The sequence below is a fragment of the Salvia splendens genome, chromosome 4, assembly GCF_004379255.2.
Source record: "Salvia splendens isolate huo1 chromosome 4, SspV2, whole genome shotgun sequence".
In the NCBI taxonomy this organism is placed as follows: Eukaryota; Viridiplantae; Streptophyta; class Magnoliopsida; order Lamiales; family Lamiaceae; genus Salvia; species Salvia splendens.
This window is the reverse complement of record NC_056035.1, coordinates 30,761,746-30,784,017: the sequence shown is the minus strand read 5'-3', so window position 1 is coordinate 30,784,017 and position 22,272 is coordinate 30,761,746. Positions and strand designations below refer to the sequence as shown.

Below are 22,272 nucleotides of genomic sequence, written 5' to 3'. Positions count from 1 at the left end.
TTTTTCCACTTTTTAATTATTTTTTTCATTTTTTACCCCAAAAATACACACTTTCATCTATAAATACCCCCAATTTCACTCCCAAAAATTCACATCAAACTACACAATTATCATCTTCATTCTCTCATATCCATTTTCATCTTCAATCTCTCATATCCATTTTCATCTTCATTCTCTCATACCCTACAACATCACTATGTCCGGCCAAGACGATAACCCTACAGGCTCCCACGGTTGGAACCCCGAATGGTTCGGTTCACAACCGTTTCCTAGTCCGGAAACGGACTATTCGGTCCCTCCTCTCACCCAAGATTCGGGCGTTCCGGGTGGCTACCGGCCATACCCGGTCGACGAGCAAGGTGCCTCCGATGGGCGATACGGGTGGACACCGGAGCCTAGGCCTCCCGTCCCTTCCCAAACTCCGACTCCTCTATCTCGCGCCGGTGTCCGCACACCGTACTCACCGGCGGAGATGGATAGATTGTTCAAGGCGTACTTGAAAATCTCCGAAGATGCGGTGGTTGGCACGAACCAATCCGGCGATCACTTTTGGTGGCGCGTCTCTCGGCGGTACAATGCAAACCGGCTGCCGGGAACGATCGAGCGCAACGAGAGTATGGTGCGCAACTCCATCGGCCGAGCCAATGACGAAATTGGCAAGTTCAATGGCTATTTCCTCCAGGAGTCGCGGAATGCCGGAAATGAGGACACACCCGAAGTATCTGGGAGGCGTAACATCCTACTCTAGCGGCTCCTCCAAACGGTCACGGTCGGCATCCCTATCCGACGCAGGCAAAGAAGTGGCTAGCCAACTCGCCGAAGCTAACTTGGGTAGCCCCGACGCCGGACCAAGCGGTTTCCGACGCCAACCGCAAGGAAGGAAGAAGGCGGCGGCCGAACGCCGCCCGCCGCGACTCCATCTGCCCCCGCCCCAAACCAGCACCCTATGTTCCACCTCCACCCCCGAACAACTCGTTGTGGGCCCTTTTGGCCCAACTCAATATGGCCGATAGGTCAACTATGACCCCCACGCAACTTCAAACGCACGAGGACATGATATTGGGTCTCAAAAAACAATTGGGGTTGGTGCCGCCGGATGCGTAGTCTTCCTCGGGTAATATTAGCCAATAATCATGTAATTTTTAATTTTTAGGAGTTTAGTTATGTAATTTTAAATTTTTAGTTTTTTAATTATGTAATTTTTAATTTTTATGATTTTAATTATGTAATTTTTAATTTTTAGGATTTTAATTATGTCTTTTTTATTTTATTTGTAATTTGTAATATTTATTGTGGTTTTTTAATGAATTTTAGTATTATGGAAATATTTTTGTGTAATTGAATTTTAAATTAATTGTGCTCGTCCTTGCGGAAGAGCACAGCTGTGGGTGTTGTGCTCTTGCCAGAGAGCAGGCAGAAAAAGTGGGGTCGGGCCCACAACCGTTCCGCTGGCAAGAGCACGGTTGTGGATGCTCTAAATTGACAAATACACCTCTAAAGGGCCGAAGAGTAGAATAGTAAAAATTGGAACTGAATTTGGATTTTATGGAACTTTTTTATTGAAAATATGATTTTGTAAATGTTGGATACTAAAAACGTGCAAATCTCATTTTCTGGATACTAGTTTTGTAGTTCATTCTATTTATTATCATGATTGAAAAATGGCGATGTGACATTAAAAAAATATTTTAAATTTGAGCCCCCAATATAAAATTTTTGGTTTTGCCACTACTCTCCACGACGGACAGTCCCTTGCGACGAGATGCATGCAATGGTGACCCGTCACTGACCCGTCTCGCTGGGACGAGTCAATCTGCTGAATTGGGCAAATTCAGCATACCGTTGCAGATGTTCTTAGCTCATTAGACAATCATGTACAAAAATTATAGAGTTTGAAAGTAATAAAAATACGAAAGGGATTATGTGGTTATAGACGTCACCACGGTTCACGGTTCGGAACCGCCGGTTTCGGTTCAAAAAATAGGTGAACCTGAACCGGCCCGGCCAAGGATCGGCGGTTCCGGTTCCTGAACCGTGAACCGCCGGTTCACTTGAACCGGCAGAACCGCCGTTGCATGTCCGGTTCCGGGCCGGTTTGGCGGTTCAATTTTTTTTAATACATTGTGAATTTGTAATTCAAGTAAAAATGTAAATATATTTGTATAAATAAAATTAGAATAAAGCGATGTACAAATGCAATGCAATTTTATTGATACAAATTACAACTTTAAAATTGCAAATTACAACTTAAAAATTACAAATTACAACTAAAAATTTACAAATTCCAACTTTAAAACTACAAATTACAACTTAAAATTTACAAATTACAACTTAAAAATTATAAATTACAAAAGACTTAAAGTCTTGATTACAATTTACAAATTACATATTCGAAACAAAGGGGAAAAAATAAAGGAAAAGGACTTGAGCTCAACTTAAATTTAAAATTTAAGTTGAGAAGCCTACGTATTCTCAATGCTCAATTGCATTTTGGAATCAAAGTCCACGTAGTTCTCTTACCTTGCTTACCTATTTGGCTTGATCGTAGGAATTGGCGGCGCGCCTACTCTTCTTCGTTGGGGAAGTAGTCTTGATCGGGTTGTACTACTTGATTGTTCCAATCCGGTTCTTGGTCTCTAATTTCGGCAGAGCACCAATCATCAAGTAACATGGTGGCTTCCATGTTTTGCCCGGTGAGTCTACTTCTTCTGTCGTCCAAGACGTTGCCTCCAACACTAAAGGCGGACTCGACGGCGACAGTGGAAGCCGGAACCGAAAAGATCTCCTTGGCCATTGATGCAAGGATGGGAAAATCTTTCTCGTGTGATCCCCACCAATCTAGGACGTCGATTTGTTGGGGAACGGGACCTCTTTCTCCTCATTGAATGAAAAGTGTGAGTCAAAATATAAGTCTAACTCACTTGTCGAATTTGATGTCCTTCCTCCGCTGCTGAAGCCGTATAGGTCCGCCAATTGGGATTGGGCGTCGGGGTCATCAACTTGGAAGAAGCCAAAGTTATGTGTTTGACGGGGGGTCTAGGTCTCACTTGGTGGGTACGGTTGTACTTGGCTTCGTAATCGTGAAAGAGAGCCCGCAAGTCGAACTCAAAACTTCTTTGGAGGCTTGGGAGGTGGGGGATGTTTATTTGGAATGTTTGGGCTAGGTTTATGTAGTTGTCGTCGTCCTCGTCAGTTTGCAAAGCTCGGAGTGGTTCAAGATCAATAGAAGCCAAATTGTTGTAATAAAATTCTAAAATTTTGAAAGTACCAACTAGTTTCCACTTTGGATCCAAAACTTTGGCAAGCAAAAAAACCGTGGGGATCTCGTTGAAATACTTGAGCCATTTTTCAACCATATAATATAAAACACACATTAACTCAAGATTGTTTGTGGAATTTTTCATTGCAGTTTTAAAACCAAGTGATATGATCATGCAATGTTCTAAAACACAAACAGATGTGCAATAATACATACCCGATAACTCAATAGTGGCATTTCGAAAACCTTTGAATAACTTAAACAAGCTAATGCTTTGATCCCAACAAGAAGATGTTAGATATAAATCATCAACAGGGTAAGTTCTATAAAAATCAACTAACAATTCTATATGCTCCAATGTAGATTGCAACATATCATATGTGGAGTTCCATCTAGTAGACACGTCTAAAGTAAAAGTTGTGTACCTTATTTTCTTCAAGTGGCAATACTTCTTCCACGCCTTGCCAATTTGAGGCTTCCAGTGGATCAAGGATACAGCTGTGGTAATAGGTTGAATATGTCTTTGCCATAAATACAAAACATCTTGTACACATAAGTTTAAAATATGACAAATACATCATTGGTGAAAATACTTACCACTTATCACCGGGGAGCAAGCCGCAATTAAATCGGCTATACTTGCGGTGTTAGCGGTTGCGTTATCAAAACCAACCGAAAATATCTTGTTGCATAACTCATACTCATTCAAAACTTGAATAATTAAAGATGCAATTGCTTGTGCGATGTGGGGGGAAGGAAATTGTCTAAAACCAATTAAACGTTTATTTAAAGACCAACTATTGTCTATAAAATGACATGAAATTCCCATGTAAGAATTTCATTGGAAAGAATCCGTCCACACATCGGAGCAAATATTAACTTTGTGCCCCAAGGTGGAGAGGAATTTTCCAACCTCTAGTTTTTTGTCAAAAAACTGACGGTTGTTAGATCTTTGAGCATTAGAGGGGAGAATTCTCTTTGTAGCAACATTAAAAGCGGTTTGCATAGTAACTTCATATTTGTTGTCATTAAAAAAATTGAACGGCAAATGTTTCATTGCCGCCCATCTTACCATAGCATCGGTAATATTTTTCGGATCATATTTAAATAGCGGCGTACCTGTTTGAGACAATGAGCCGGCGGGGAAGTTTATTTGGCTTTGGGACTTAGTATGTCCATATTCCACGGGGTGTTTTGACTTCAAATGGCGATGGAGAGTACCATATCCCCCGTCGATAACAAATGGATAGACTTTATCGCAATAGTTGCAATATGCTTTGAACTCACTTGTCTCCACGGTAGTGGTCGGATAATTAGGATTTAAAATTACCACCAGGACCTTCTTGAAATGTTTGGTGAAAATCTCGGATTTCAACTTGGGAGGCATCTTTTTCTTTTTGTCGTCCTGCGGAAGGAGGAGGATCGGCCTCCTCCTCATCATTGTCGCCAACTTGGCCGTTGCTAGAAGGGGGGAATTGATGCGATCCATCATCGCCTTCGTCCGACGATAGATTCACATCGTACTCGAAACGCGAAGCCGAATGTGAATGCCCCCCTTGTTGGTCGTCGTCGGCGAGGGCAAGTAACAAGGCCGCATTTCGATCTTCTTCCTCCTACGAAAATTATACAACTAAGTAAAAATACTAACACAAAAATAAAACACATAGACACATAGATGTTGAAAAATGAAATTATGAATTTAATAAAAATGAATTAACAAAAAATTAAAACATATTATAACTTACTTGAGCTCGAAGAGCGGCTAGCCTTCCCACCTCCTCCGCAACTTGTGCTCTAGAAGGGGCACGTCGACGACGAGTATCACTTTGATCTTGGGCAATTCCCTTGCCCTGATCACCACCACGACGAGATGAAGACATGATATAAATATTTATGGAAATTGAAAGTGGAGAATAGAGAGTAGTGTGATTGTGTGAAGATGATAACGTGAACAACGTGAGAGTAAAGTATGAGAGCAAATAACGTAAACAACTTGAGAGAATGAGGATGGAGAATAGAGAAATTGAGATTGAGAGAGAAATTCTTATTAACACAAGAATGGGGTGAGTAGAAATGAAGAGGATGGGGGTATTTATAGGGGAAAATTGTGATTAAATTTTTTTTTTTTGAAAAAACGGCCGAACCGCCGGTTTTCGGTGGAAACCGGCGGTTTTTCGTCGATTTCAAAATTCAAAATTTTAAAAATACTGTTGGAACCGCCGGTTTGACGCCGGAACCGGCGGTTTTTCGGCCGAAACCGGCGGTTTCCGTCAACGGTTTCTGACCAAACCGGCGGCCGCGGGAGCGGTTTCTGAATAGGCTAGGAAGTAGGCCTGAAAAGGTGTCGGGAGGTGTCGGGAACCGTCGAACCGGCGGTTCCGGAGAGACCGGCGGTTCAGAACCGCCGGTTACGGTTCTTCAAAATCTGCAAACCTGAACCGGCCCGGCGGTTCGAGCGGTTCCGGTCCCGGTTCGAACTGCCGCTGACGGTTCCGGGCCGGTTCGTCCTGTTCGGTTCGGTTTGGAGACCTCTATGTGGCTACACTAAATTGATACTACCAATTGTGGATTTTAAAATTTACCAGGGGTAAAATAGTCCATTTGAATTGCTTCCATCAAAAGTAATGGATTCCTATTATAAATAAAAAGTAAAAAAGAATAAAAAATAGAAAGAAAATAAAAACAAAATAGATCTGGGCTTGGCTGTTGCTACTCCTCCACCGACAAGAAGAAATACCGGCGGTGCCGTGATTTGGCTGAAAAACGGTTGACAATGTCTTACAGTGACACGGTTCCGCTCCATCCGAGCTCCCAATCGGACATCGACGAGATCGAGAATCTCATCCACTCCAACCCCTTACCCGTCCTCCCCGCCCGCCCCCCTTCTCCCCCTCGCGCTTCCATCCCCGTCTCCTCCGCCCCTCCTCCTCCCCCCTCCTTCATCCCCTCCAATCTCCCCCCTCCTTCCGCCCCCAAACCCACCCCCGTCCCCTCCATCGCTCCTAAACCCCCTGTCCCCCCGCCGATTGGATCCTCCTCCTCCAGCGGCGGAATCGCCTCATCGGGGTTCGGTTCCCCGCCTAATACGCTCACGGAGCCTGTCTGGGATACTGTTAAGAGGGATTTGTCGCGGATCGTCAGCAATCTCAAGCTCGTTGTTTTCCCCAATCCCAACCGGGAAGATCCGGGCAAGGCATTGCGCGATTGGGACCTTTGGGGCCCCTTTTTCTTCATTGTTTTCCTCGGCCTCACTCTCTCCTGGTCTGCTTCTGTTAAGAAGGTAACTTTGATTTCACTGATTTGTAGATTACGTTTCAAATATTTGAGAGTTATGATTGGATACTGTTTTTGTTCTGGGCGATTTGTTGAAGAAATAGATAACATCAAAAGAAATTAGGGCTTTTCATGAAATTGGGATCTTATAGTTAGATATATCTGTACAAATTAACTCTACTTGCCGATCATCAATCTTCATCATATAGGATTTGATTAGAGGCACTGAAATGAGCTGTTTAATTACCTGTAAAATGAGTTTGTTTGTGTGATCGGTTGAAATATGTCCTGCCAAGTTCCAGTAATCATTCATTATATATTTATTGTGTGGGAAGTATGTTTGCGCTTAGTATGTTGAACGGTTGCAACTGATTGGAACTTCAGAAACATCTTAGTTGGAAGGGTTTGAGTGAAAATATGTTGTTTTTTTCTGAATGGTTTCAAATCTACCACTAACTCAAAGAATGCTCAATGGTCTCACTCAGATTCAGTGCCTACTTTACTTTCCTCCAGATAGTCAAACTCAATATCAAGTCTTTTCATTTAAAATGTTTGAATGCTTTTGATAACTGAAAGTCTCTACAATCTTGCAAAATACTCATTAACTTCAATTGTGACTGTATCTCCACTTTTGTCAATACCTCTCTCCTTAGTCTGCTTCCCTCCAAAATTCATTATTAACCATCTCTTTTCAGTCAGCTGAGACTTGAGAATTTGCCCACTGCCATGAGTGACCTCTAGTTTCCGGTTTTTACCAAAAACAAAAGATAAGTTAGTCCTAGTTACAACTAAAGTGAAGTGTATTAAACATGGCATCATAGGATGACACGTGGACTGTTGGAGGGATACACTTTGTCAATCTTTCATTCATTCTGCAACCACTTACTCAGCTCCTTTAATGGAATACTTGTATTAGTTGAAGGAAACTTTCATGTAGCGGTAGAATACTCCTGTAGTTTCATGTGGAAATCTGCAGGTCCTTGATTGAAGTATACCTATTCTCTAATAAGTGTGTTGTGGAAGAAGTTTTTTGGATTAGCACAGTTATTCAATTCTGTTAATTAAGGATGTCTTAGAGGCATAATCATGCAAATATCGTCGCTCCATTACTTAAATTCATATGCCAAGTATGTAAGCTACTTCCATCAGCAATTCAGCATGCATATCTCAGACGCAAGTGTTAAACGATGTTCCTAGGCTCGATTTTTCATGATCCATTTGCTTCACAACCATGTGGGCTTATTGATTACCCAATGATGCAGTAGTAAAGCCTAGAATATATGCCCTTTTACTTGCATCCTTCATTAGATTGGTATTGTACATTACCCAAATGTTTAGAGGTACTCTCCCAGAGGCCCATTTTGATTTTGTGGTACTCTCAGATTACTGTGTAGCAATGGCTTTAACTTGTACAGGCTACACTCACATGAAGTCAAAGAAAATTTAGCTTGGAGGCATGAAAATATATTAATTCGTGCATGTGCTTCGCTTCTTCCACTGATGAATGATAATAGGCTTGTTCGTATTGGTTCTCTATGGATTTATATGTGGTCTTCTTGTATTGTGCTTCTTGTTGTTGTGATCCATGTATGCAGTCATTTTCGTTTTACTTGGATGCATGCAGACTGATGCAGAAAATAAAAACATGACCTTTTTTTTCACTTTTAAAAAACAATTCTGTATAATATAATTTGGTAACATTTTATTGAAAGAAACAATAGAAAGAGACTTCCTTAATCAATTTCTATATCTAATAGTAGTATATATCTTCTTACTCACATTTATAAAAACTTCAGCATTCTACGGCTTGTTATCAATTTTTAGTTATTGCTAGTGCTACTTCAATAGACTCTTACAGCATTCCTTTATGAATATTAAATACTAGTACAAAAGCTAGCTCATTATCAAATATTTCAGCAGAGAAGTGTTTAGAAAGTCTTGAGTAAAAGTTGACCCGCCAATGAAACAAATGAATATGCTCTTAAATGCATGACTAATTGCTCACTGCATACACCTTGATCTTATAATTCTCAACTTAATATTCGTTGTATGGCTGGCATTCAATATATAGATGAGTTTCAGGTTTTCTTTTTTTTTTTCTTTAAGGCCTCGCTATTCATTGTTTTGCTTCTTACTTAGAATATGACATTATAAGGATTGTTTGGAGAGTCGTGTTTGGCTAAACAAACCTAATGTAAAAGTTGAAACCAGTTCACGAACTTTCTTTATTGTCCTGATCTCAGCTGTTGCATTTCATTTGTTACATTTTTTTGATAGTAATGATTGCGGAGTCTAATTTTGGCTTGATTATCAAGTTATTATATGATAATGAAGAGTTCCACTTTCTTCTACATTCTATTTGTGTAATATTGTTACAAGCAATTTCATAGGTTGTTGTCCAAACCAATGACTTGCTTTATGAATAGTACAATGATTCATTAGCATACTACCTCCGTCCTTGAAAAATAGAATCTTTTAAAACGGCACGGGTTTTAATAATTGGTAAAGTAAGAGAGAGGAAGAGAAAAAGTAGTGGAAGTAGTGTTAATGGATTGTGCGGCCCACTTCCTAAGGTAGAAAGTTCAGAAAGTTTCTATTTTCAAGGGACGGGACCAAAATGGAAATAGTTTCTATTTTGAAGGGATGGAGGTAGTATAATGTATCCCTATTAAATCCGGAGGCAAATAACTAAATCTCTGTAACTGCATTTAATTCCAGATTTAGTAGATTGAATTTACGCTATTGCTAACTGCAATAACTCTTGAGTAGGTGAAATGGATGATGAATGAGTTTACTTGAGTAGGTAAAAATGGATGATGACTGAGTTTAAATTTCTTGTTCTGGTCTTGGTATTGTTAGGCAGGGTGCTGCTTCTTGAGTATGGATTTGGTAATGAACTAAGAGGGTGTTTACTTTGGCCTGTTGGCTTAGAGATTAGATTTGTTTACATGAGATTTAGTATTTGAAGGAGTACATGATCAAACCAGCTGAAAATTAATCAATTCATCCAAGCATGTGGTAGATTTGTCTTTACTACTCTTTAGTATCTTTAAATCAAAACTATCACCCAAAAGTAAACACGGTCTAAAACGTTGGTACAAGTTGGGGAAAGGAAACAATGTTTCAGAAAGTGATGTTTGGCCACGTCCGTCAAATGTTTAATTGAAAATAGTTTACAAATTTCTTTGCTTTGCTTGACTATCTCAAGCTAATACCTCTTGACTAATGATCTTCGAATAATGTTTTCTTGTTCCAGTCTGAAGTTTTTGCTGTTGCATTTGCACTTCTTGCAGCTGGCGCTATAATTCTGACCTTGAATGTGTTGCTGCTGGTACATCTTTTTTCTCTCTCTCTCTCTGACACACACATGCACAAGAGCGACCAACTAAATGCTACTAGTTGCTATCAATTACGTACCTTCAGCATGGACCAGTGTTTATGTTGCAATTAATAGACAGAGTTGGTACTCTCATGGATCTCGTGTATTTGTTTTAGGGGGGTCACATCATCTTCTTTCAGAGCCTAAGCCTTCTTGGTTACTGTTTATTTCCCCTGGACGTGGGTGCCTTGATTTGCATGTTGAAGGACAACGTAATAATTAAAGTGGTAGTTGTCGTCATCACATTGGCGTGGAGCTCGTGGGCTGCATATCCGTTCATGAGCAGCGCTGTTGGCCCGAGGAGGAAAGCCCTTGCACTATATCCCGTCTTACTTATGTACGTGTCTGTGGGTTTTCTCATCATCGCCATCGACTGATTCAGTGACACTTAGGTGAATTGATTCCAATTAAAGTTTTGATTTTCTGGGATCTCCTTCAGAATTCAGTTTCTTTTTATGATAATGTTGGAATCATATGCTTATATACACATACTCAGGTTGAGTTCTTTTGTGCTGGTTCTGTTTTTTGAATGGTTGGATATAATTGTGAAATGAAATCCTACTTTCTTGACTGTAAATGCTGCTTATTACAGTAATATTCGAAGAAGAGCAGTTGCATTTTTGGTTACCATAGGAAAACACTTGGATCACTCGATTGAAATATGTTACGCAAGTACGCCAATTATCCAAAGTGGAGGTTGGAAATTTAAAAATATAAATTCCAATATGTTATGTTTATAATAGTGAAAATAGATTATTGCTAAAACTGAAAATAAATCTCTGTACTTTTATGTATGACAGTATAGACACACAATATCCAGGTTTACTAAACTCTGCATCATCGGAAAATTATATTACAGAGGTAATTATTTTGCAATCATATTATTGCGTTCGCATTGGAAGACTAGCAAATTCAAATAAATTCCCTATAAGAATCTATTTGATTGATTATAGTATTAATTCAATTCTTATGCTAAAACCGTTAATTGCACTCTAGAATGCTTATAATTCATGTAAATGAAATTAAATCATGAAATCATAAATTTCTACGGTTGATTAAACACTCCCTATTTATAATTCTCAAAAGAATGTTGTTGACTCGCAATGTCTACATGTGATATTTATGAATTCTATTGCAAATCTGTTGATATGTTACCCAAACTCGTTATTCGATCTTAGTAAGGACAAAACTTATCGAATAATATAGGACGATCAAGAAATAGACAACTTCAATTCTATGGGGAAGCAGAATTCGAAAATCCCAGTGAAGCCAATTTTCAAAATTTTTAAAACATTGTGTCTTATGTCTACTCTCCTGTATTTCATTTTAAAACATTGTGAAGAGAGAAGGAATAGTACAAATGATGTTATTTTAAGGGTTTTTGGCTTTAAAAATCATAAACTTTTCCCGATTTTTCCCACCAATTTTAAGATTGGTTTTTAAAACCACTTACTTTTGATTCGTTTGCTTCTTCCCACGGCGGGTCAAAGGTGACACCCAACTGGTCTATGCGTCATTTTTAATTCTATTTGGCAATAAAATCATAAGCGAGATCCCATTTGGCAATGCCACGTGTCTTATTTTATTTTGCCATATTCCCATTTCCCATCCTTCTATCTTTGCCATATGACCATTTCACATCACACCCTTCATGAGGCCTCTCCAAATTCCAGCACCGCCACTCTCCCCCTTCCTCCCCTCTCAACTACTCCGACCTCGACCGCATCGTCTACGAAACCAACAACCCTGATGCAAGGCGGTTGTGATGGAAGGAGATGGTTTCATCGCTGTGGAGGCGGCACAAGGGCAGCAGCAGTGACGTCGCGGCGATGACAGAGACCAAATGAAACGAACATGGGCTAGACGAGAATGGAGGCTAGACGTGAGCATCCCAGGCGAGAGATGGGAAAGGATGCGGCTGCATCTGATCGCTCAAGCTGCCTTGAATTCGGCGGAGGCGGCAGCGCTGCGCGCAACTGTGAGAGAGAATGAGAAAGAGATGGCGGTGGTGCGTTTGGTTGAGATTTGCAGATTGAGGAGCTCTCAGTGAAGAACGACCTCGAGAATTGCGGATTGGGGAGCTGAATTGCAGACTGCATCTGTTGGAAAAAGGGACGTCATTAATATGCCGCCCAACATTCATTGTGGGTGGTGAGTCCCTAAGTCTTGTAGAGTACCAAGTGAAGTATAGTCCCTAAGTTGTGTAGAGTTCCAATTATTGATGTACTAGATCCTTCTATTTCACCCTATAAATACTAGGGTGAATGAACTTTTGAAAGGACAAGAAAAACATACAAGAAATATTCTCTATCTACTTCCTATTCTCTATATGCCTTACCAACTTATCTATACCACTCTCGATAACCATCTTTAAGATGGTATCAGAGCAGGAAATCAACAAAAAGCCTCAAATGGAGGTCAACCAAATACATACTCTCGAGCTATTGATCGAGACAATCTCAAATCTAATTGATTTGTACAAAACCAACCCAAATCAAAACCAAAAATGCTACCGAACGAAGAACCTCGGTGTGAAATCCAATCCTACTGCAGCATCAGCCACAAGCCCTTGCCTTCCTCAGAAACCCCCAAATCCCAATCAAGTCCAGCGAGTCTGCGAAACTGCTGCTCCGAGGAAGACCAGCGGCGTCTGCGAATCTGCAGCATCGGCGAATCTGCTGCTCCGAAGAAGACCAGCGAGTCTGCGAAACTGCTGCTCCGAGGCCAACGCACCGACGGACAGCGCCTATCCACCTTCGTCGATGGAACCGTCGGACTCCCGCTGGCTCTTCTGCCGGTCAGCAAGTCCGGCACCGTCCTCAGCCTCGGAAGCATGTCGTCCTCAGCGTCCCTACCGTGAAATGATGACGCCTTCTCCGACAAGCGCCTATCCATCGAAGAGCATCGACGGCGGCGGCGGCTTTGCGATGAGAAACGGGGAAGAAGCGAAGGAAATTGAAGGGGAGGCGGAAATCAGAAAGGGGGCGTCTATGGCTGAATGGAGGAGAGGATGTGTTAATCAATCCCTCAATTTGCAAAAAGGCCCCCCCAGCTTGTTAGTATCCCAAAAAACACCCCATCCAAAAAATACCTCCAACAATTCCCCCCAGTCAAAGCCTTTATTTCAAACTAAGCCCCATTTGACCAAGAAATTCCAAAACCCACCCCAATCTGTCCCAAGTTCCAGAAAGACACCCCAAATTTTTAAAAAATCCAGAAATACCCACCTCAATTTCGAATTTCAGCCTTCTATCTCTTGTTCAAACTCATACCAAGCTCTAGCGTACTCATCATCCGCAAACTTAGGACCCAAAGACTGCCACTGGATTTTTGATTGTGGGGCAACCGACACAATGTCTTTTGATGCATCAGACTTCCTCAATATTTCTCAATCCACAAAAAGTTTTGTCCAAACAGCTAGTGGAGAGTTAGCACAAGTAGAGGGGGCGGGAACTGTCACTATCTCACCAACTCTTCGCCTCTCGAACTGTCTTTATGTTCCTTCATTGTCCCACAAACTTTTGTCTGTTAGCCATGTAACAAGAGATCTCAACTGCAAATTGCTAATGCAACCTCATTTTTGTATGTTACAGGATATCAAGACGGGGACGATAGTTGGGCGTGGCACTGAGCGACATGGATTGTACTACGTGGATGAGATAGCCCAACAGAGTACTGCGATGCTAACTCACGGACTAACCGACAGACAGATTTGGCTCTTGCATCGCCGGTTAGGACACCCATCCATAAGTTATCTTCGTTTGATCTTTCCTGAGTTAGTTTCTTCTACGCATGTTTTGAATTGTGAAACTTGTGTTTTAGCAAAAAGTCACAGACATTCTTTCAAATTAAACAACACTAGAGAAAAATCACCTTTTGCTTTGGTTCACTCTGATGTGTGGGGCCCTGCTCCGGTTACTGGAGGACAAGGTTTTCGATATTTTTTGTTGTTTATTGATGATTTTTCGCGTATGACTTGGATTTATTTTTTGAAAACAAAATCAGAAGTTTTCGAAAAATTTACTAAGTTCTATCGTCTTGTCCAAACCCAATATAACTCTAGAATTCAAATCCTTAGATCGGATAATGGGAGGGAATATGTGAACTCTAGAATGAAAACCTTCTTCACCGAAAAAGGCCTTGTCCACCAAACATCGTGTGCGTATACACCAGAACAGAATGGGGTAGCCGAACGAAAAAACCGATACATTCTGGAGATCACCCGTGCACTCCTAATCGAATCCCACATTCCTAAATCTTTTTGGCCAGAAGCTATTGCAACAGCTGTTTACCTCCTCAATCGTCTTCCAACAGGAATCCTAAACTTCAAAACCCCCCTAGAGGTCTTCTCTTCCCAACACTCGACACCTTCATCTCTCAACCTCGAACCCAAAATTTTCGGTTGTTCCGTATTTGTTCACATACCCAAACATGATCGTGACAAATTCTCACCATGTGCAGTAAAATGTGTCTTCTTGGGTTATGGGAAAAATCAGAAAGGGTATAGGTGTTATGACCCGTCAACAGATCGCATGTACGTAACTATGAACTGCGACTTTGTTGAGAGTGAGTACTTCTATAGCCAATCTAGTGGTCAGGGGGAGAGTGAGAATCCAAGCAGTGACGCACTAAATTGGCTACCTCTGTGGGGAGAAACTATTCAGGGGGAGGATACTCAGGGGGAAAACAACCAAACTACCCTACCAAACCAAAATCCTGTTGTTGACAATGGTCCAACAGAGGAAGTTAGCAGTACCACTGGGCAGTCAAATCCACAGGAACATAACATGCCGCTTCAGGACACTGCCAAGCTATCTGACCAGTCCTTGAATCCTGAGGTAAATGCTTCTGATCCCAATATCGGTACCCTACTTGAAACCACTGACAGTGACAGGGAAAACAGAAGTGGTACAAATGAGCCACCAACGGAACAAGAGAGAGAGCACGGCAGATTGCCCCAAAGAAGTACAAGGGGCATTCCTCCTCGAAGATATTCGCCAGACTGGAAAGGGCGGAAATCTAGATACAGTATTGCCAATCTCACCCAGGGACACCTTACCGAAATGGCTAGGGCGTTCGAAGCTGCACTTTATGAAGAAGAAGAGATTCCGCAGTCCTTCGAAGAGGCAATGAAACACAAGCACTGGAGGGAAGCCATGAAGAAGGAGATTGATGCCTTGATAAAAAATGAAACGTGGGAAAAGTGTACTCTACCTCCGGGAAAGAAACCAGTAGGATGTCGGTGGATCTTCACCATAAAGAGGCATGCAGATGGTTCAATCGAGAGATACAAGGCAAGATTGGTTGCTAAGGGATATACTCAGGTGTATGGAGTAGACTACGAAGAAACTTTCTCCCCTGTCGCCAAACTAAATACAGTAAGAGCACTTCTATCGGTAGCTGCATGTAAGGAATGGCCATTATACCAGTTTGATGTTACAAATGCCTTCCTCCATGGAGAACTTGAGAAAGACAAAGAAGTCTACATGGAGGTCCCCCCAGGTTTTTGTGAAGAATTTGGAAAAGGACAGATGTGCAGACTGAGGAAGACTCTCTATGGGTTAAAGCAATCCCCCAGAGTGTGGTTTGGAAGATTTTGCCAGGCAATGTTCAAACATGGCTTCAAACAGAGCCATTCAGATCACACGCTATTCCTAAAGAAGAGGAACGATAAAATGACATGTCTAATAATCTATGTTGACGACATGATCATAACAGGAGATGATGCCGAGGAGATCCAAAATCTAAAGGAGAATCTTTTCAAGGAGTTTGAAATGAAGGACTTGGGAGCTTTAAAGTACTTCCTAGGAATTGAAGTATTGAGATCCAAGCACGGAATATTCCTAAGGCAGAAGAAATATGTTCTTGACATGTTAGCAGAAACGGGCCTACTGGACTGCAAACCTGCTGAAACGCCAATGGTACCCAACCATGGATTGAAGATTGTGGATGGAGCTAAGCCTACAGACCGTGAAAGATATCAACGGTTAGTAGGAAAACTTATCTATCTCTCTCATACTAGACCCGACATCACATATGCAGTTGGAGTGGTCAGTCAATTCATGCATCAGCCTCAGGAAGACCACATGGATGCTGTCATGAGAATCGTGAGATATTTAAAGGGAACAGTCGGTTATGGGGTATTCTTAGAAAAAAAGAAAGACTTGGAAATTGATGGATACACCGATGCAGATTGGGCAAGCAATCCAGTCGATAGAAAATCCACTGGAGGATATTTTACCTTTGTTGGAGGAAACCTAGTCACTTGGAGAAGCAAGAAGCAAAAGGTTGTAGCATTATCAAGCGCAGAAGCAGAATTTCGAGGGATCAGAAGTGGCCTGATGGAGATACTTTGGCTTAGGAGGTTGTTAACAGAAATTGGCTTCCCACCAACACGAAAAAGTCAGCTTTTCTGTGACAATAAAGCTGCAATTAGCATTTCAGAAAATCTCGTGCAGCATGACAGGACTAAACATGTTGAGGTCGATCGTCACTTTATCAAAGAGAAACTTGAAAGTGGGATTATCGAGTTCCCATTTGTCCGATCCGAGGAACAACTGGCAGACATTCTCACCAAGGCGCTGAGTCCTACAAAATTCAAAGAATTCATTGGCAAGTTAAGTATCGGGGATACCGTTACTCAACTTGAGGGGGAGTGTTGGAAAAAGGGACGTCATTAATATGCCGCCCAACATTCATTGTGGGTGGTGAGTCCCTAAGTCTTGTAGAGTACCAAGTGAAGTATAGTCCCTAAGTTGTGTAGAGTTCCAATTATTGATGTACTAGATCCTTCTATTTCACCCTATAAATACTAGGGTGAATGAACTTTTGAAAGGACAAGAAAAACATACAAGAAATATTCTCTATCTACTTCCTATTCTCTATATGCCTTACCAACTTATCTATACCACTCTCGATAACCATCTTTAAGAGCATCACCAAAAATTCATTGAATATTTTTTGCAGATTGAGGAGCTTAAGAATCGCATATTGCATCTCCAGAAATTCTTTAAAGATTATTTATTTAATTTGAAGATTTAATTCAAAAAATAGAGTTATTTCACCGTCATAAAATCGATTTCCAAGTAATATTTACGGCTGTCCATGTTGGATAATTTTGCACTAGAGATTTGGCATTCGGGTCGGGTTATAAAATAGCAAACGAATCAAAAGTTGGTGGTTTTCTTAAAGTTAGTGGGAAAAACCAAAATTCGAGAAAAGTTTATGGTTTTTAAAGTCAAAAACCCTTATTTTAATTTTATGAAATAGTTTTTCATTTTTAATGAGATATAGTGAATATCTCTTAAAATTCGTGTCAAACTCAAATTAGACTCTTAATAATAGACTGAGGGAGTAGTACTGTCTCCGTCCCTGAAGAGTATACACTATTTCCATTTTCATCCGTCCCCAAAGAGTATGAACATTCCAATTTTGGAAACCTTCTTCTCTCTAACGAGATGAAACTCATTCTCCAGTAACAACACATAAAAAACTTTCTCTATCCTTACCAATAATGCATCAAAACCCAAAGTTCATACTGGGCGTGGGGTGCAAAACACAGCTTATTCAAGGACCATTGCTCCCAAAGGCATTGGGAATGGTAAGATGAAAAATATATTCCTTCACTATCAATTGCATGCCACACCAGCCCTACCCCGCTGATACGCTTTCCGTATCAATCTACCAATCGCTATCTAAATCTCCCTCCCAAGATTCTTACACTCCTATGATCATTTCCTCTATAAATCACCATCTCCATCACCACATAATGCATAAAAATCCTCTCTAAATGAAGGAGGCGTGGACAACCATGGCCTCCATAATGGGCGTGTGGGCCTTCAGCCAGAGCCTCCTCCACACCATATTCCCCCCGGAGCTCCGCTTCGCCTCCCTCAAGCTCCTCCACCGCCTCCTCACCTACTTCTCCTCCTACTGCTACTACGACATCACCGAGACCGACGGCGTCAACACCAACGAGCTCTACAACGCCGTCCAGCTCTACCTCAGCTCCTCCGCCTCCGTCTCCGCCTCCCGCCTCACCCTCACCCGCTCCCCCAACTCCTCCTCCACCACCTACAACCTCTCCACCAACGACCGCCTCCTCGACTCCTTCCACGGCGCCACCGTCGAGTGGGAGCACGTCGTCACCCAGCGCCACTCCCCGAACTTCTCCTGGCGCCCCCTCCCCGAAGAAAAGCGCGCCTTCACTCTCCGTCTCAGGAAAAACAACAAACACCTGGTGCTTAACTCCTACCTCGACTTCATCACCGACCGAGCCGCCGACCTCCGCCGCAGAAACCAGGACCGCCTCCTGTACACCAACTCCCGCGGCGGCTCGTTAGACTCCCGCGGCCACCCCTGGGAGTCCGTACCGTTTAAGCACCCCAGCACCTTCCACACATTAGCCATGGATCCGGTCAAAAAATCCGAAATTATGGCAGATCTGTTGGATTTCGCCAACGGAGAGGCGTTTTACCAGAAAACCGGCAGGGCTTGGAAGAGAGGCTACCTCCTCTACGGCCCTCCGGGAACCGGAAAATCGAGTATGATCGCCGCCATGGCTAATTTCCTCAGCTACGACATCTACGATCTCGAATTGACCGAAGTTAACACGAATTCCGAGCTGCGGAAGCTGCTAATGAAGACGAGTTCAAAATCGATTATCGTTATTGAAGACATCGACTGCTCGATTAATCTCACAAACAGGAATAAAAAATTTGGGGGAAGTAAAAATAACTACGATGCCGGCGGCGGCGACGACGGCGCCAACACGATTACGCTCTCCGGATTACTGAATTTCACGGACGGATTGTGGTCGTGCTGCGGGAGCGAGAGGATCTTCGTGTTCACGACGAATCACATCGGGAAGCTGGATCCGGCGCTGCTGAGGAGCGGGAGGATGGACATGCACATCCACATGAGCTACTGCACGTTTCCAGCGCTGAGGATTCTGATGAAGAATTATTTGGATCTGGAAGAGGGCGATCTGGAGGGGGAGGGATTCGAGGCGGTGATCGACGAGGCGGAGATGACGCCGGCGGATATAAGCGAGGTGCTGATTAGGAATCGGCGCAATAAGAGCAGGGCGGTGGTTGAATTGATGGAGGCGCTCAAAATCAGGGCGGAGAAAAGTGGATTGAAGAAATTAAGGATTGGGAATGTGGAAGATGAGGAGCAGGAGAAGAGGGCTTTGGAGAGTCCACAGCAATTGCAGCAAAATTGCGTTGATGATGATAAAATGCATCGAACTTGAGAGTATGGCATTAATTGTTGTTGTTTTTTCATGCTTATTAGTATGAAATATTTATGTAGTCATATTCGTTTTTGGACTATTTACTTTTTTAGTGAAAAAACAACACCTCCTCTTCAATTTTTTATGTTATTCTTTAACCTAACCAAAGTTTCATGCTTTGCTTCAACTCATATTGATTTGTAAAACTCTTAATTTTGTTGTGATGACGCTTCAAATTTAACTGAAGTAAAAAAATGTTTCAATGGATAATGCAAAGAGATTTAAATAAGAAATGCATAATGTGAGTGACAAACAAGGAGAAAACAGCTCAACTTTGAAAAGATTTTATGTTGGAATAAAGAAAGATATGCAGATGGAAAGCATGAGTCATTGTATGATGATAAAAGTAGACGCTTTTTTGTTCTTTTTTTTAAAAATTTGATTTTGTCTTGATTTTTATTACTGAGTTAGAAAAGTAGATTTTGCCTTTTTCCATTTTACCCTAGAAATTAAAGTAGATTTCTTGGCAACACCAACCTATGCATTCGTTTTCTAAAAATATTTTTTAGCGATGGTATACTAATCCTCCGTTCATTAAAAATACAAACTTTTATAACAAAACAGGATCTAATATACAATTGATGAAGTTAAAGAAATGAAGAGAAAAATGGATAAAGTAAGAGAGATAAAGAGAAAAAGTAGTGAAATTAGTATTAGTGGATTGCGAGGTTCAGATCTTAAAATAAAAGGTTTAGAAAGTTTTTATTTTTAAGTGACGGACCAAAATAGAAATAGTTTCAATTTTTAGGGACGAAGATAATACTCCATCCGTCCCATTTTAGGAGTCTCATTTGAGTTCAGGACGAGTTTTAAGAAATGTAAAGAAAATTAATGAAAAAAATAGTAGAATGTAGGTCCTATTTTAAATATTAGTTTTATAATAAAATGTGATTACAAAAAAGTTGTTGAAATGTGAGGCCTATTACAATTTATGAAATATTACAATCAAGACTCCTAAAGTGGAACACCCATAAATAATTCACTGAGACTCCTAAAATGAGACAGAGGGTATATATAAACTTAGCGAGAAATAGAACATAAGTTGAAATTATCTTAGTGGGAGCATGGCGGATCAATAATACACCAATTTGTTTTAACAAAATAAGAAAATTAAATTGGTGTCCAAATAGAATCAAACACGTGATCTAAGCAATGAGAAAGGAGTGCAACACCATTGAACCATTGTGATAGCTTTGACATTGGTTACTCTCAAATAACAATAATTACAGAATTTTGGGGGTACCACCGTCCCCTCTTGTCCTTAATTGGCTCCGCCAGCGAGTGGGAGTATGACTAAGCCACATACATCAAAATTTTCAAGTTCGAATATGTTTTGATGCAACCTTTAAATTTTACTCATTTACTTCCTCTGTCTGGGGTCACATTTGGTGATCACAAGTTTAAGAAATGTAAAAAATATTGAGTTGGAAAGGTTAGTAAATGTAAAGAATATTGAGTTGGAAATGTTAGTGAAATATGTAATTCATTTTTTTATATTGATTTTATAATAGAATGAGAGTGAAGTGAGTTAATGGAATGTGAGACTTATTTACCATTTATGGTAAAAGCGAAATGTGACTCTTATTGTGGGATATATCAAAATGACAAAATATGACTCTTATTATGTGATAGAGGGAGTATTTATAAAAAAACTATAAAAAGATATATTACCATATTATTGGATAATAGAATCAGTATCACTAGAAATGTTATATGTGAATTTTTTTTCTAAAGTTAGAAAATAGATTAGTATTTTGTGAAAAAAGATAAAAGTTGATTATTTTTCAGGAATAAAGAGAATGTTTATATTACTTGTTTGTGTGTGGCGCTTCGGAAAAAGGTAACCTTTTTTAATAGTGCTGTATTAGTTTGTCAAGTGCTGTGGTTGTGATTTCCCTATAACTTGTTTGCTTTATTGAAAGAAGTATTATTTTATGGATTATTAAATTTTAATTAGGTCAGGAATTTGTTTTGTAGTTGGTTCAACTCATATTCACCAGGTTTACTAATTTTAAACTTGTCGTTTTGTTGCAGTTTTCCACTTCAGACAGCAATTTGGATCCATGACATTCTTTTGTTTTATTTTACTATTTAATTTATTGGATATGGACAAGTTATAATAATCAATATCTATCGCTGTGATCGGGATCCCATTAGGTTAAGTGCAGTAACGATTAACGTGTTCACCCTCCATGATATACCATGATTTGGGTGTAATTCATGGGTTTATCAGCCGTTCAGTTTCCCAGAGTCAAAACGTGAAGGCCCAAGATAATATGTCAGGCCCGCACTGTTCATTAATATTTACCCTGAATTATATCCTACGCTGAGGGTGGTTTATAAATCTGTCCGCAAATGTTGACCATGATTTGAAGAGGTGTTTTACACAATTATCCCCCACAAATTCACGCTCCCCACAAAATATGGAAAAGACGGAGGGTGACTTGGTCCATTCAATTGAAAATGGACATATCACGTTGACTAAAACCAGCCCACTTATCAGAGAAACTAAACGACTACATTTAATTCTTCTTAGTGGGTGGGCCCACAGAATTATTTCCTTCTAGAATTATTTCCTTCCAGAATATTTCATGGAGGGTGAACACGTCCTAGAGTAAAAAGGTCAAGTTATAATAATCAAGATCTATCGTTGTGATCGGGTTCAAGTTTGACTTAACACGAATTTTAAGAAACATAAAAAAAAATGAGTTGAAAATGTTAATGGAACGATGGTCTCACATTTATATATTAATTTTATAATAGAATGTGAATATACAGAGTTAGTGAATAGTGGGGACCCTTTACCAAAAATAGAAAAAAAAAACAAAGTGGACATCTTTTCACGGACAGACTAAAATGGAAAAACTGAATAACATTTCACGGACGGGGAGTATGTGTTGTGTTTGTTGGTTGAGTTTTGTAGTAGAACAGTTGGAATATTTTCTTTTAATTTCATCTTACTCGTTATTTTGTTCACTTGGTTTTATAGCTTGAGCCTTGAGCTTTGCTCAATTTTTTTGAAAAAAGTCATTTTTTCAAACTTGATGGAATGTATTAGAGATTAAATTG

The 22,272-nt window shown here is 40.6% G+C and overlaps 2 protein-coding genes across 2 annotated transcripts; both read left to right on the top strand.

Annotated features, from left to right (window-relative positions):
- Nucleotides 1-5,945: 5,945 nt before the first annotated feature.
- On the top strand, nt 5,946-10,488 carry LOC121799414 (protein YIP4a-like). Its single transcript, XM_042198777.1, has 3 exons — nt 5,946-6,539; nt 9,789-9,863; nt 10,028-10,488. The coding sequence occupies exons 1-3, from the start codon at nt 6,033-6,035 to the stop codon at nt 10,286-10,288; spliced, it is 843 nt and encodes a 280-aa protein (XP_042054711.1). The 5' UTR covers nt 5,946-6,032; the 3' UTR covers nt 10,289-10,488.
- Nucleotides 10,489-17,435: 6,947 nt separating this feature from the next.
- Nucleotides 17,436-19,293, top strand: LOC121801311 (AAA-ATPase At5g57480-like). Its single transcript, XM_042200779.1, has one exon. It carries the CDS (start codon nt 17,701-17,703, stop codon nt 19,162-19,164), a length of 1,464 nt encoding a protein of 487 aa, XP_042056713.1. The 5' UTR covers nt 17,436-17,700; the 3' UTR covers nt 19,165-19,293.
- The last annotated feature ends 2,979 nt before the right edge of the window (nt 19,294-22,272 follow it).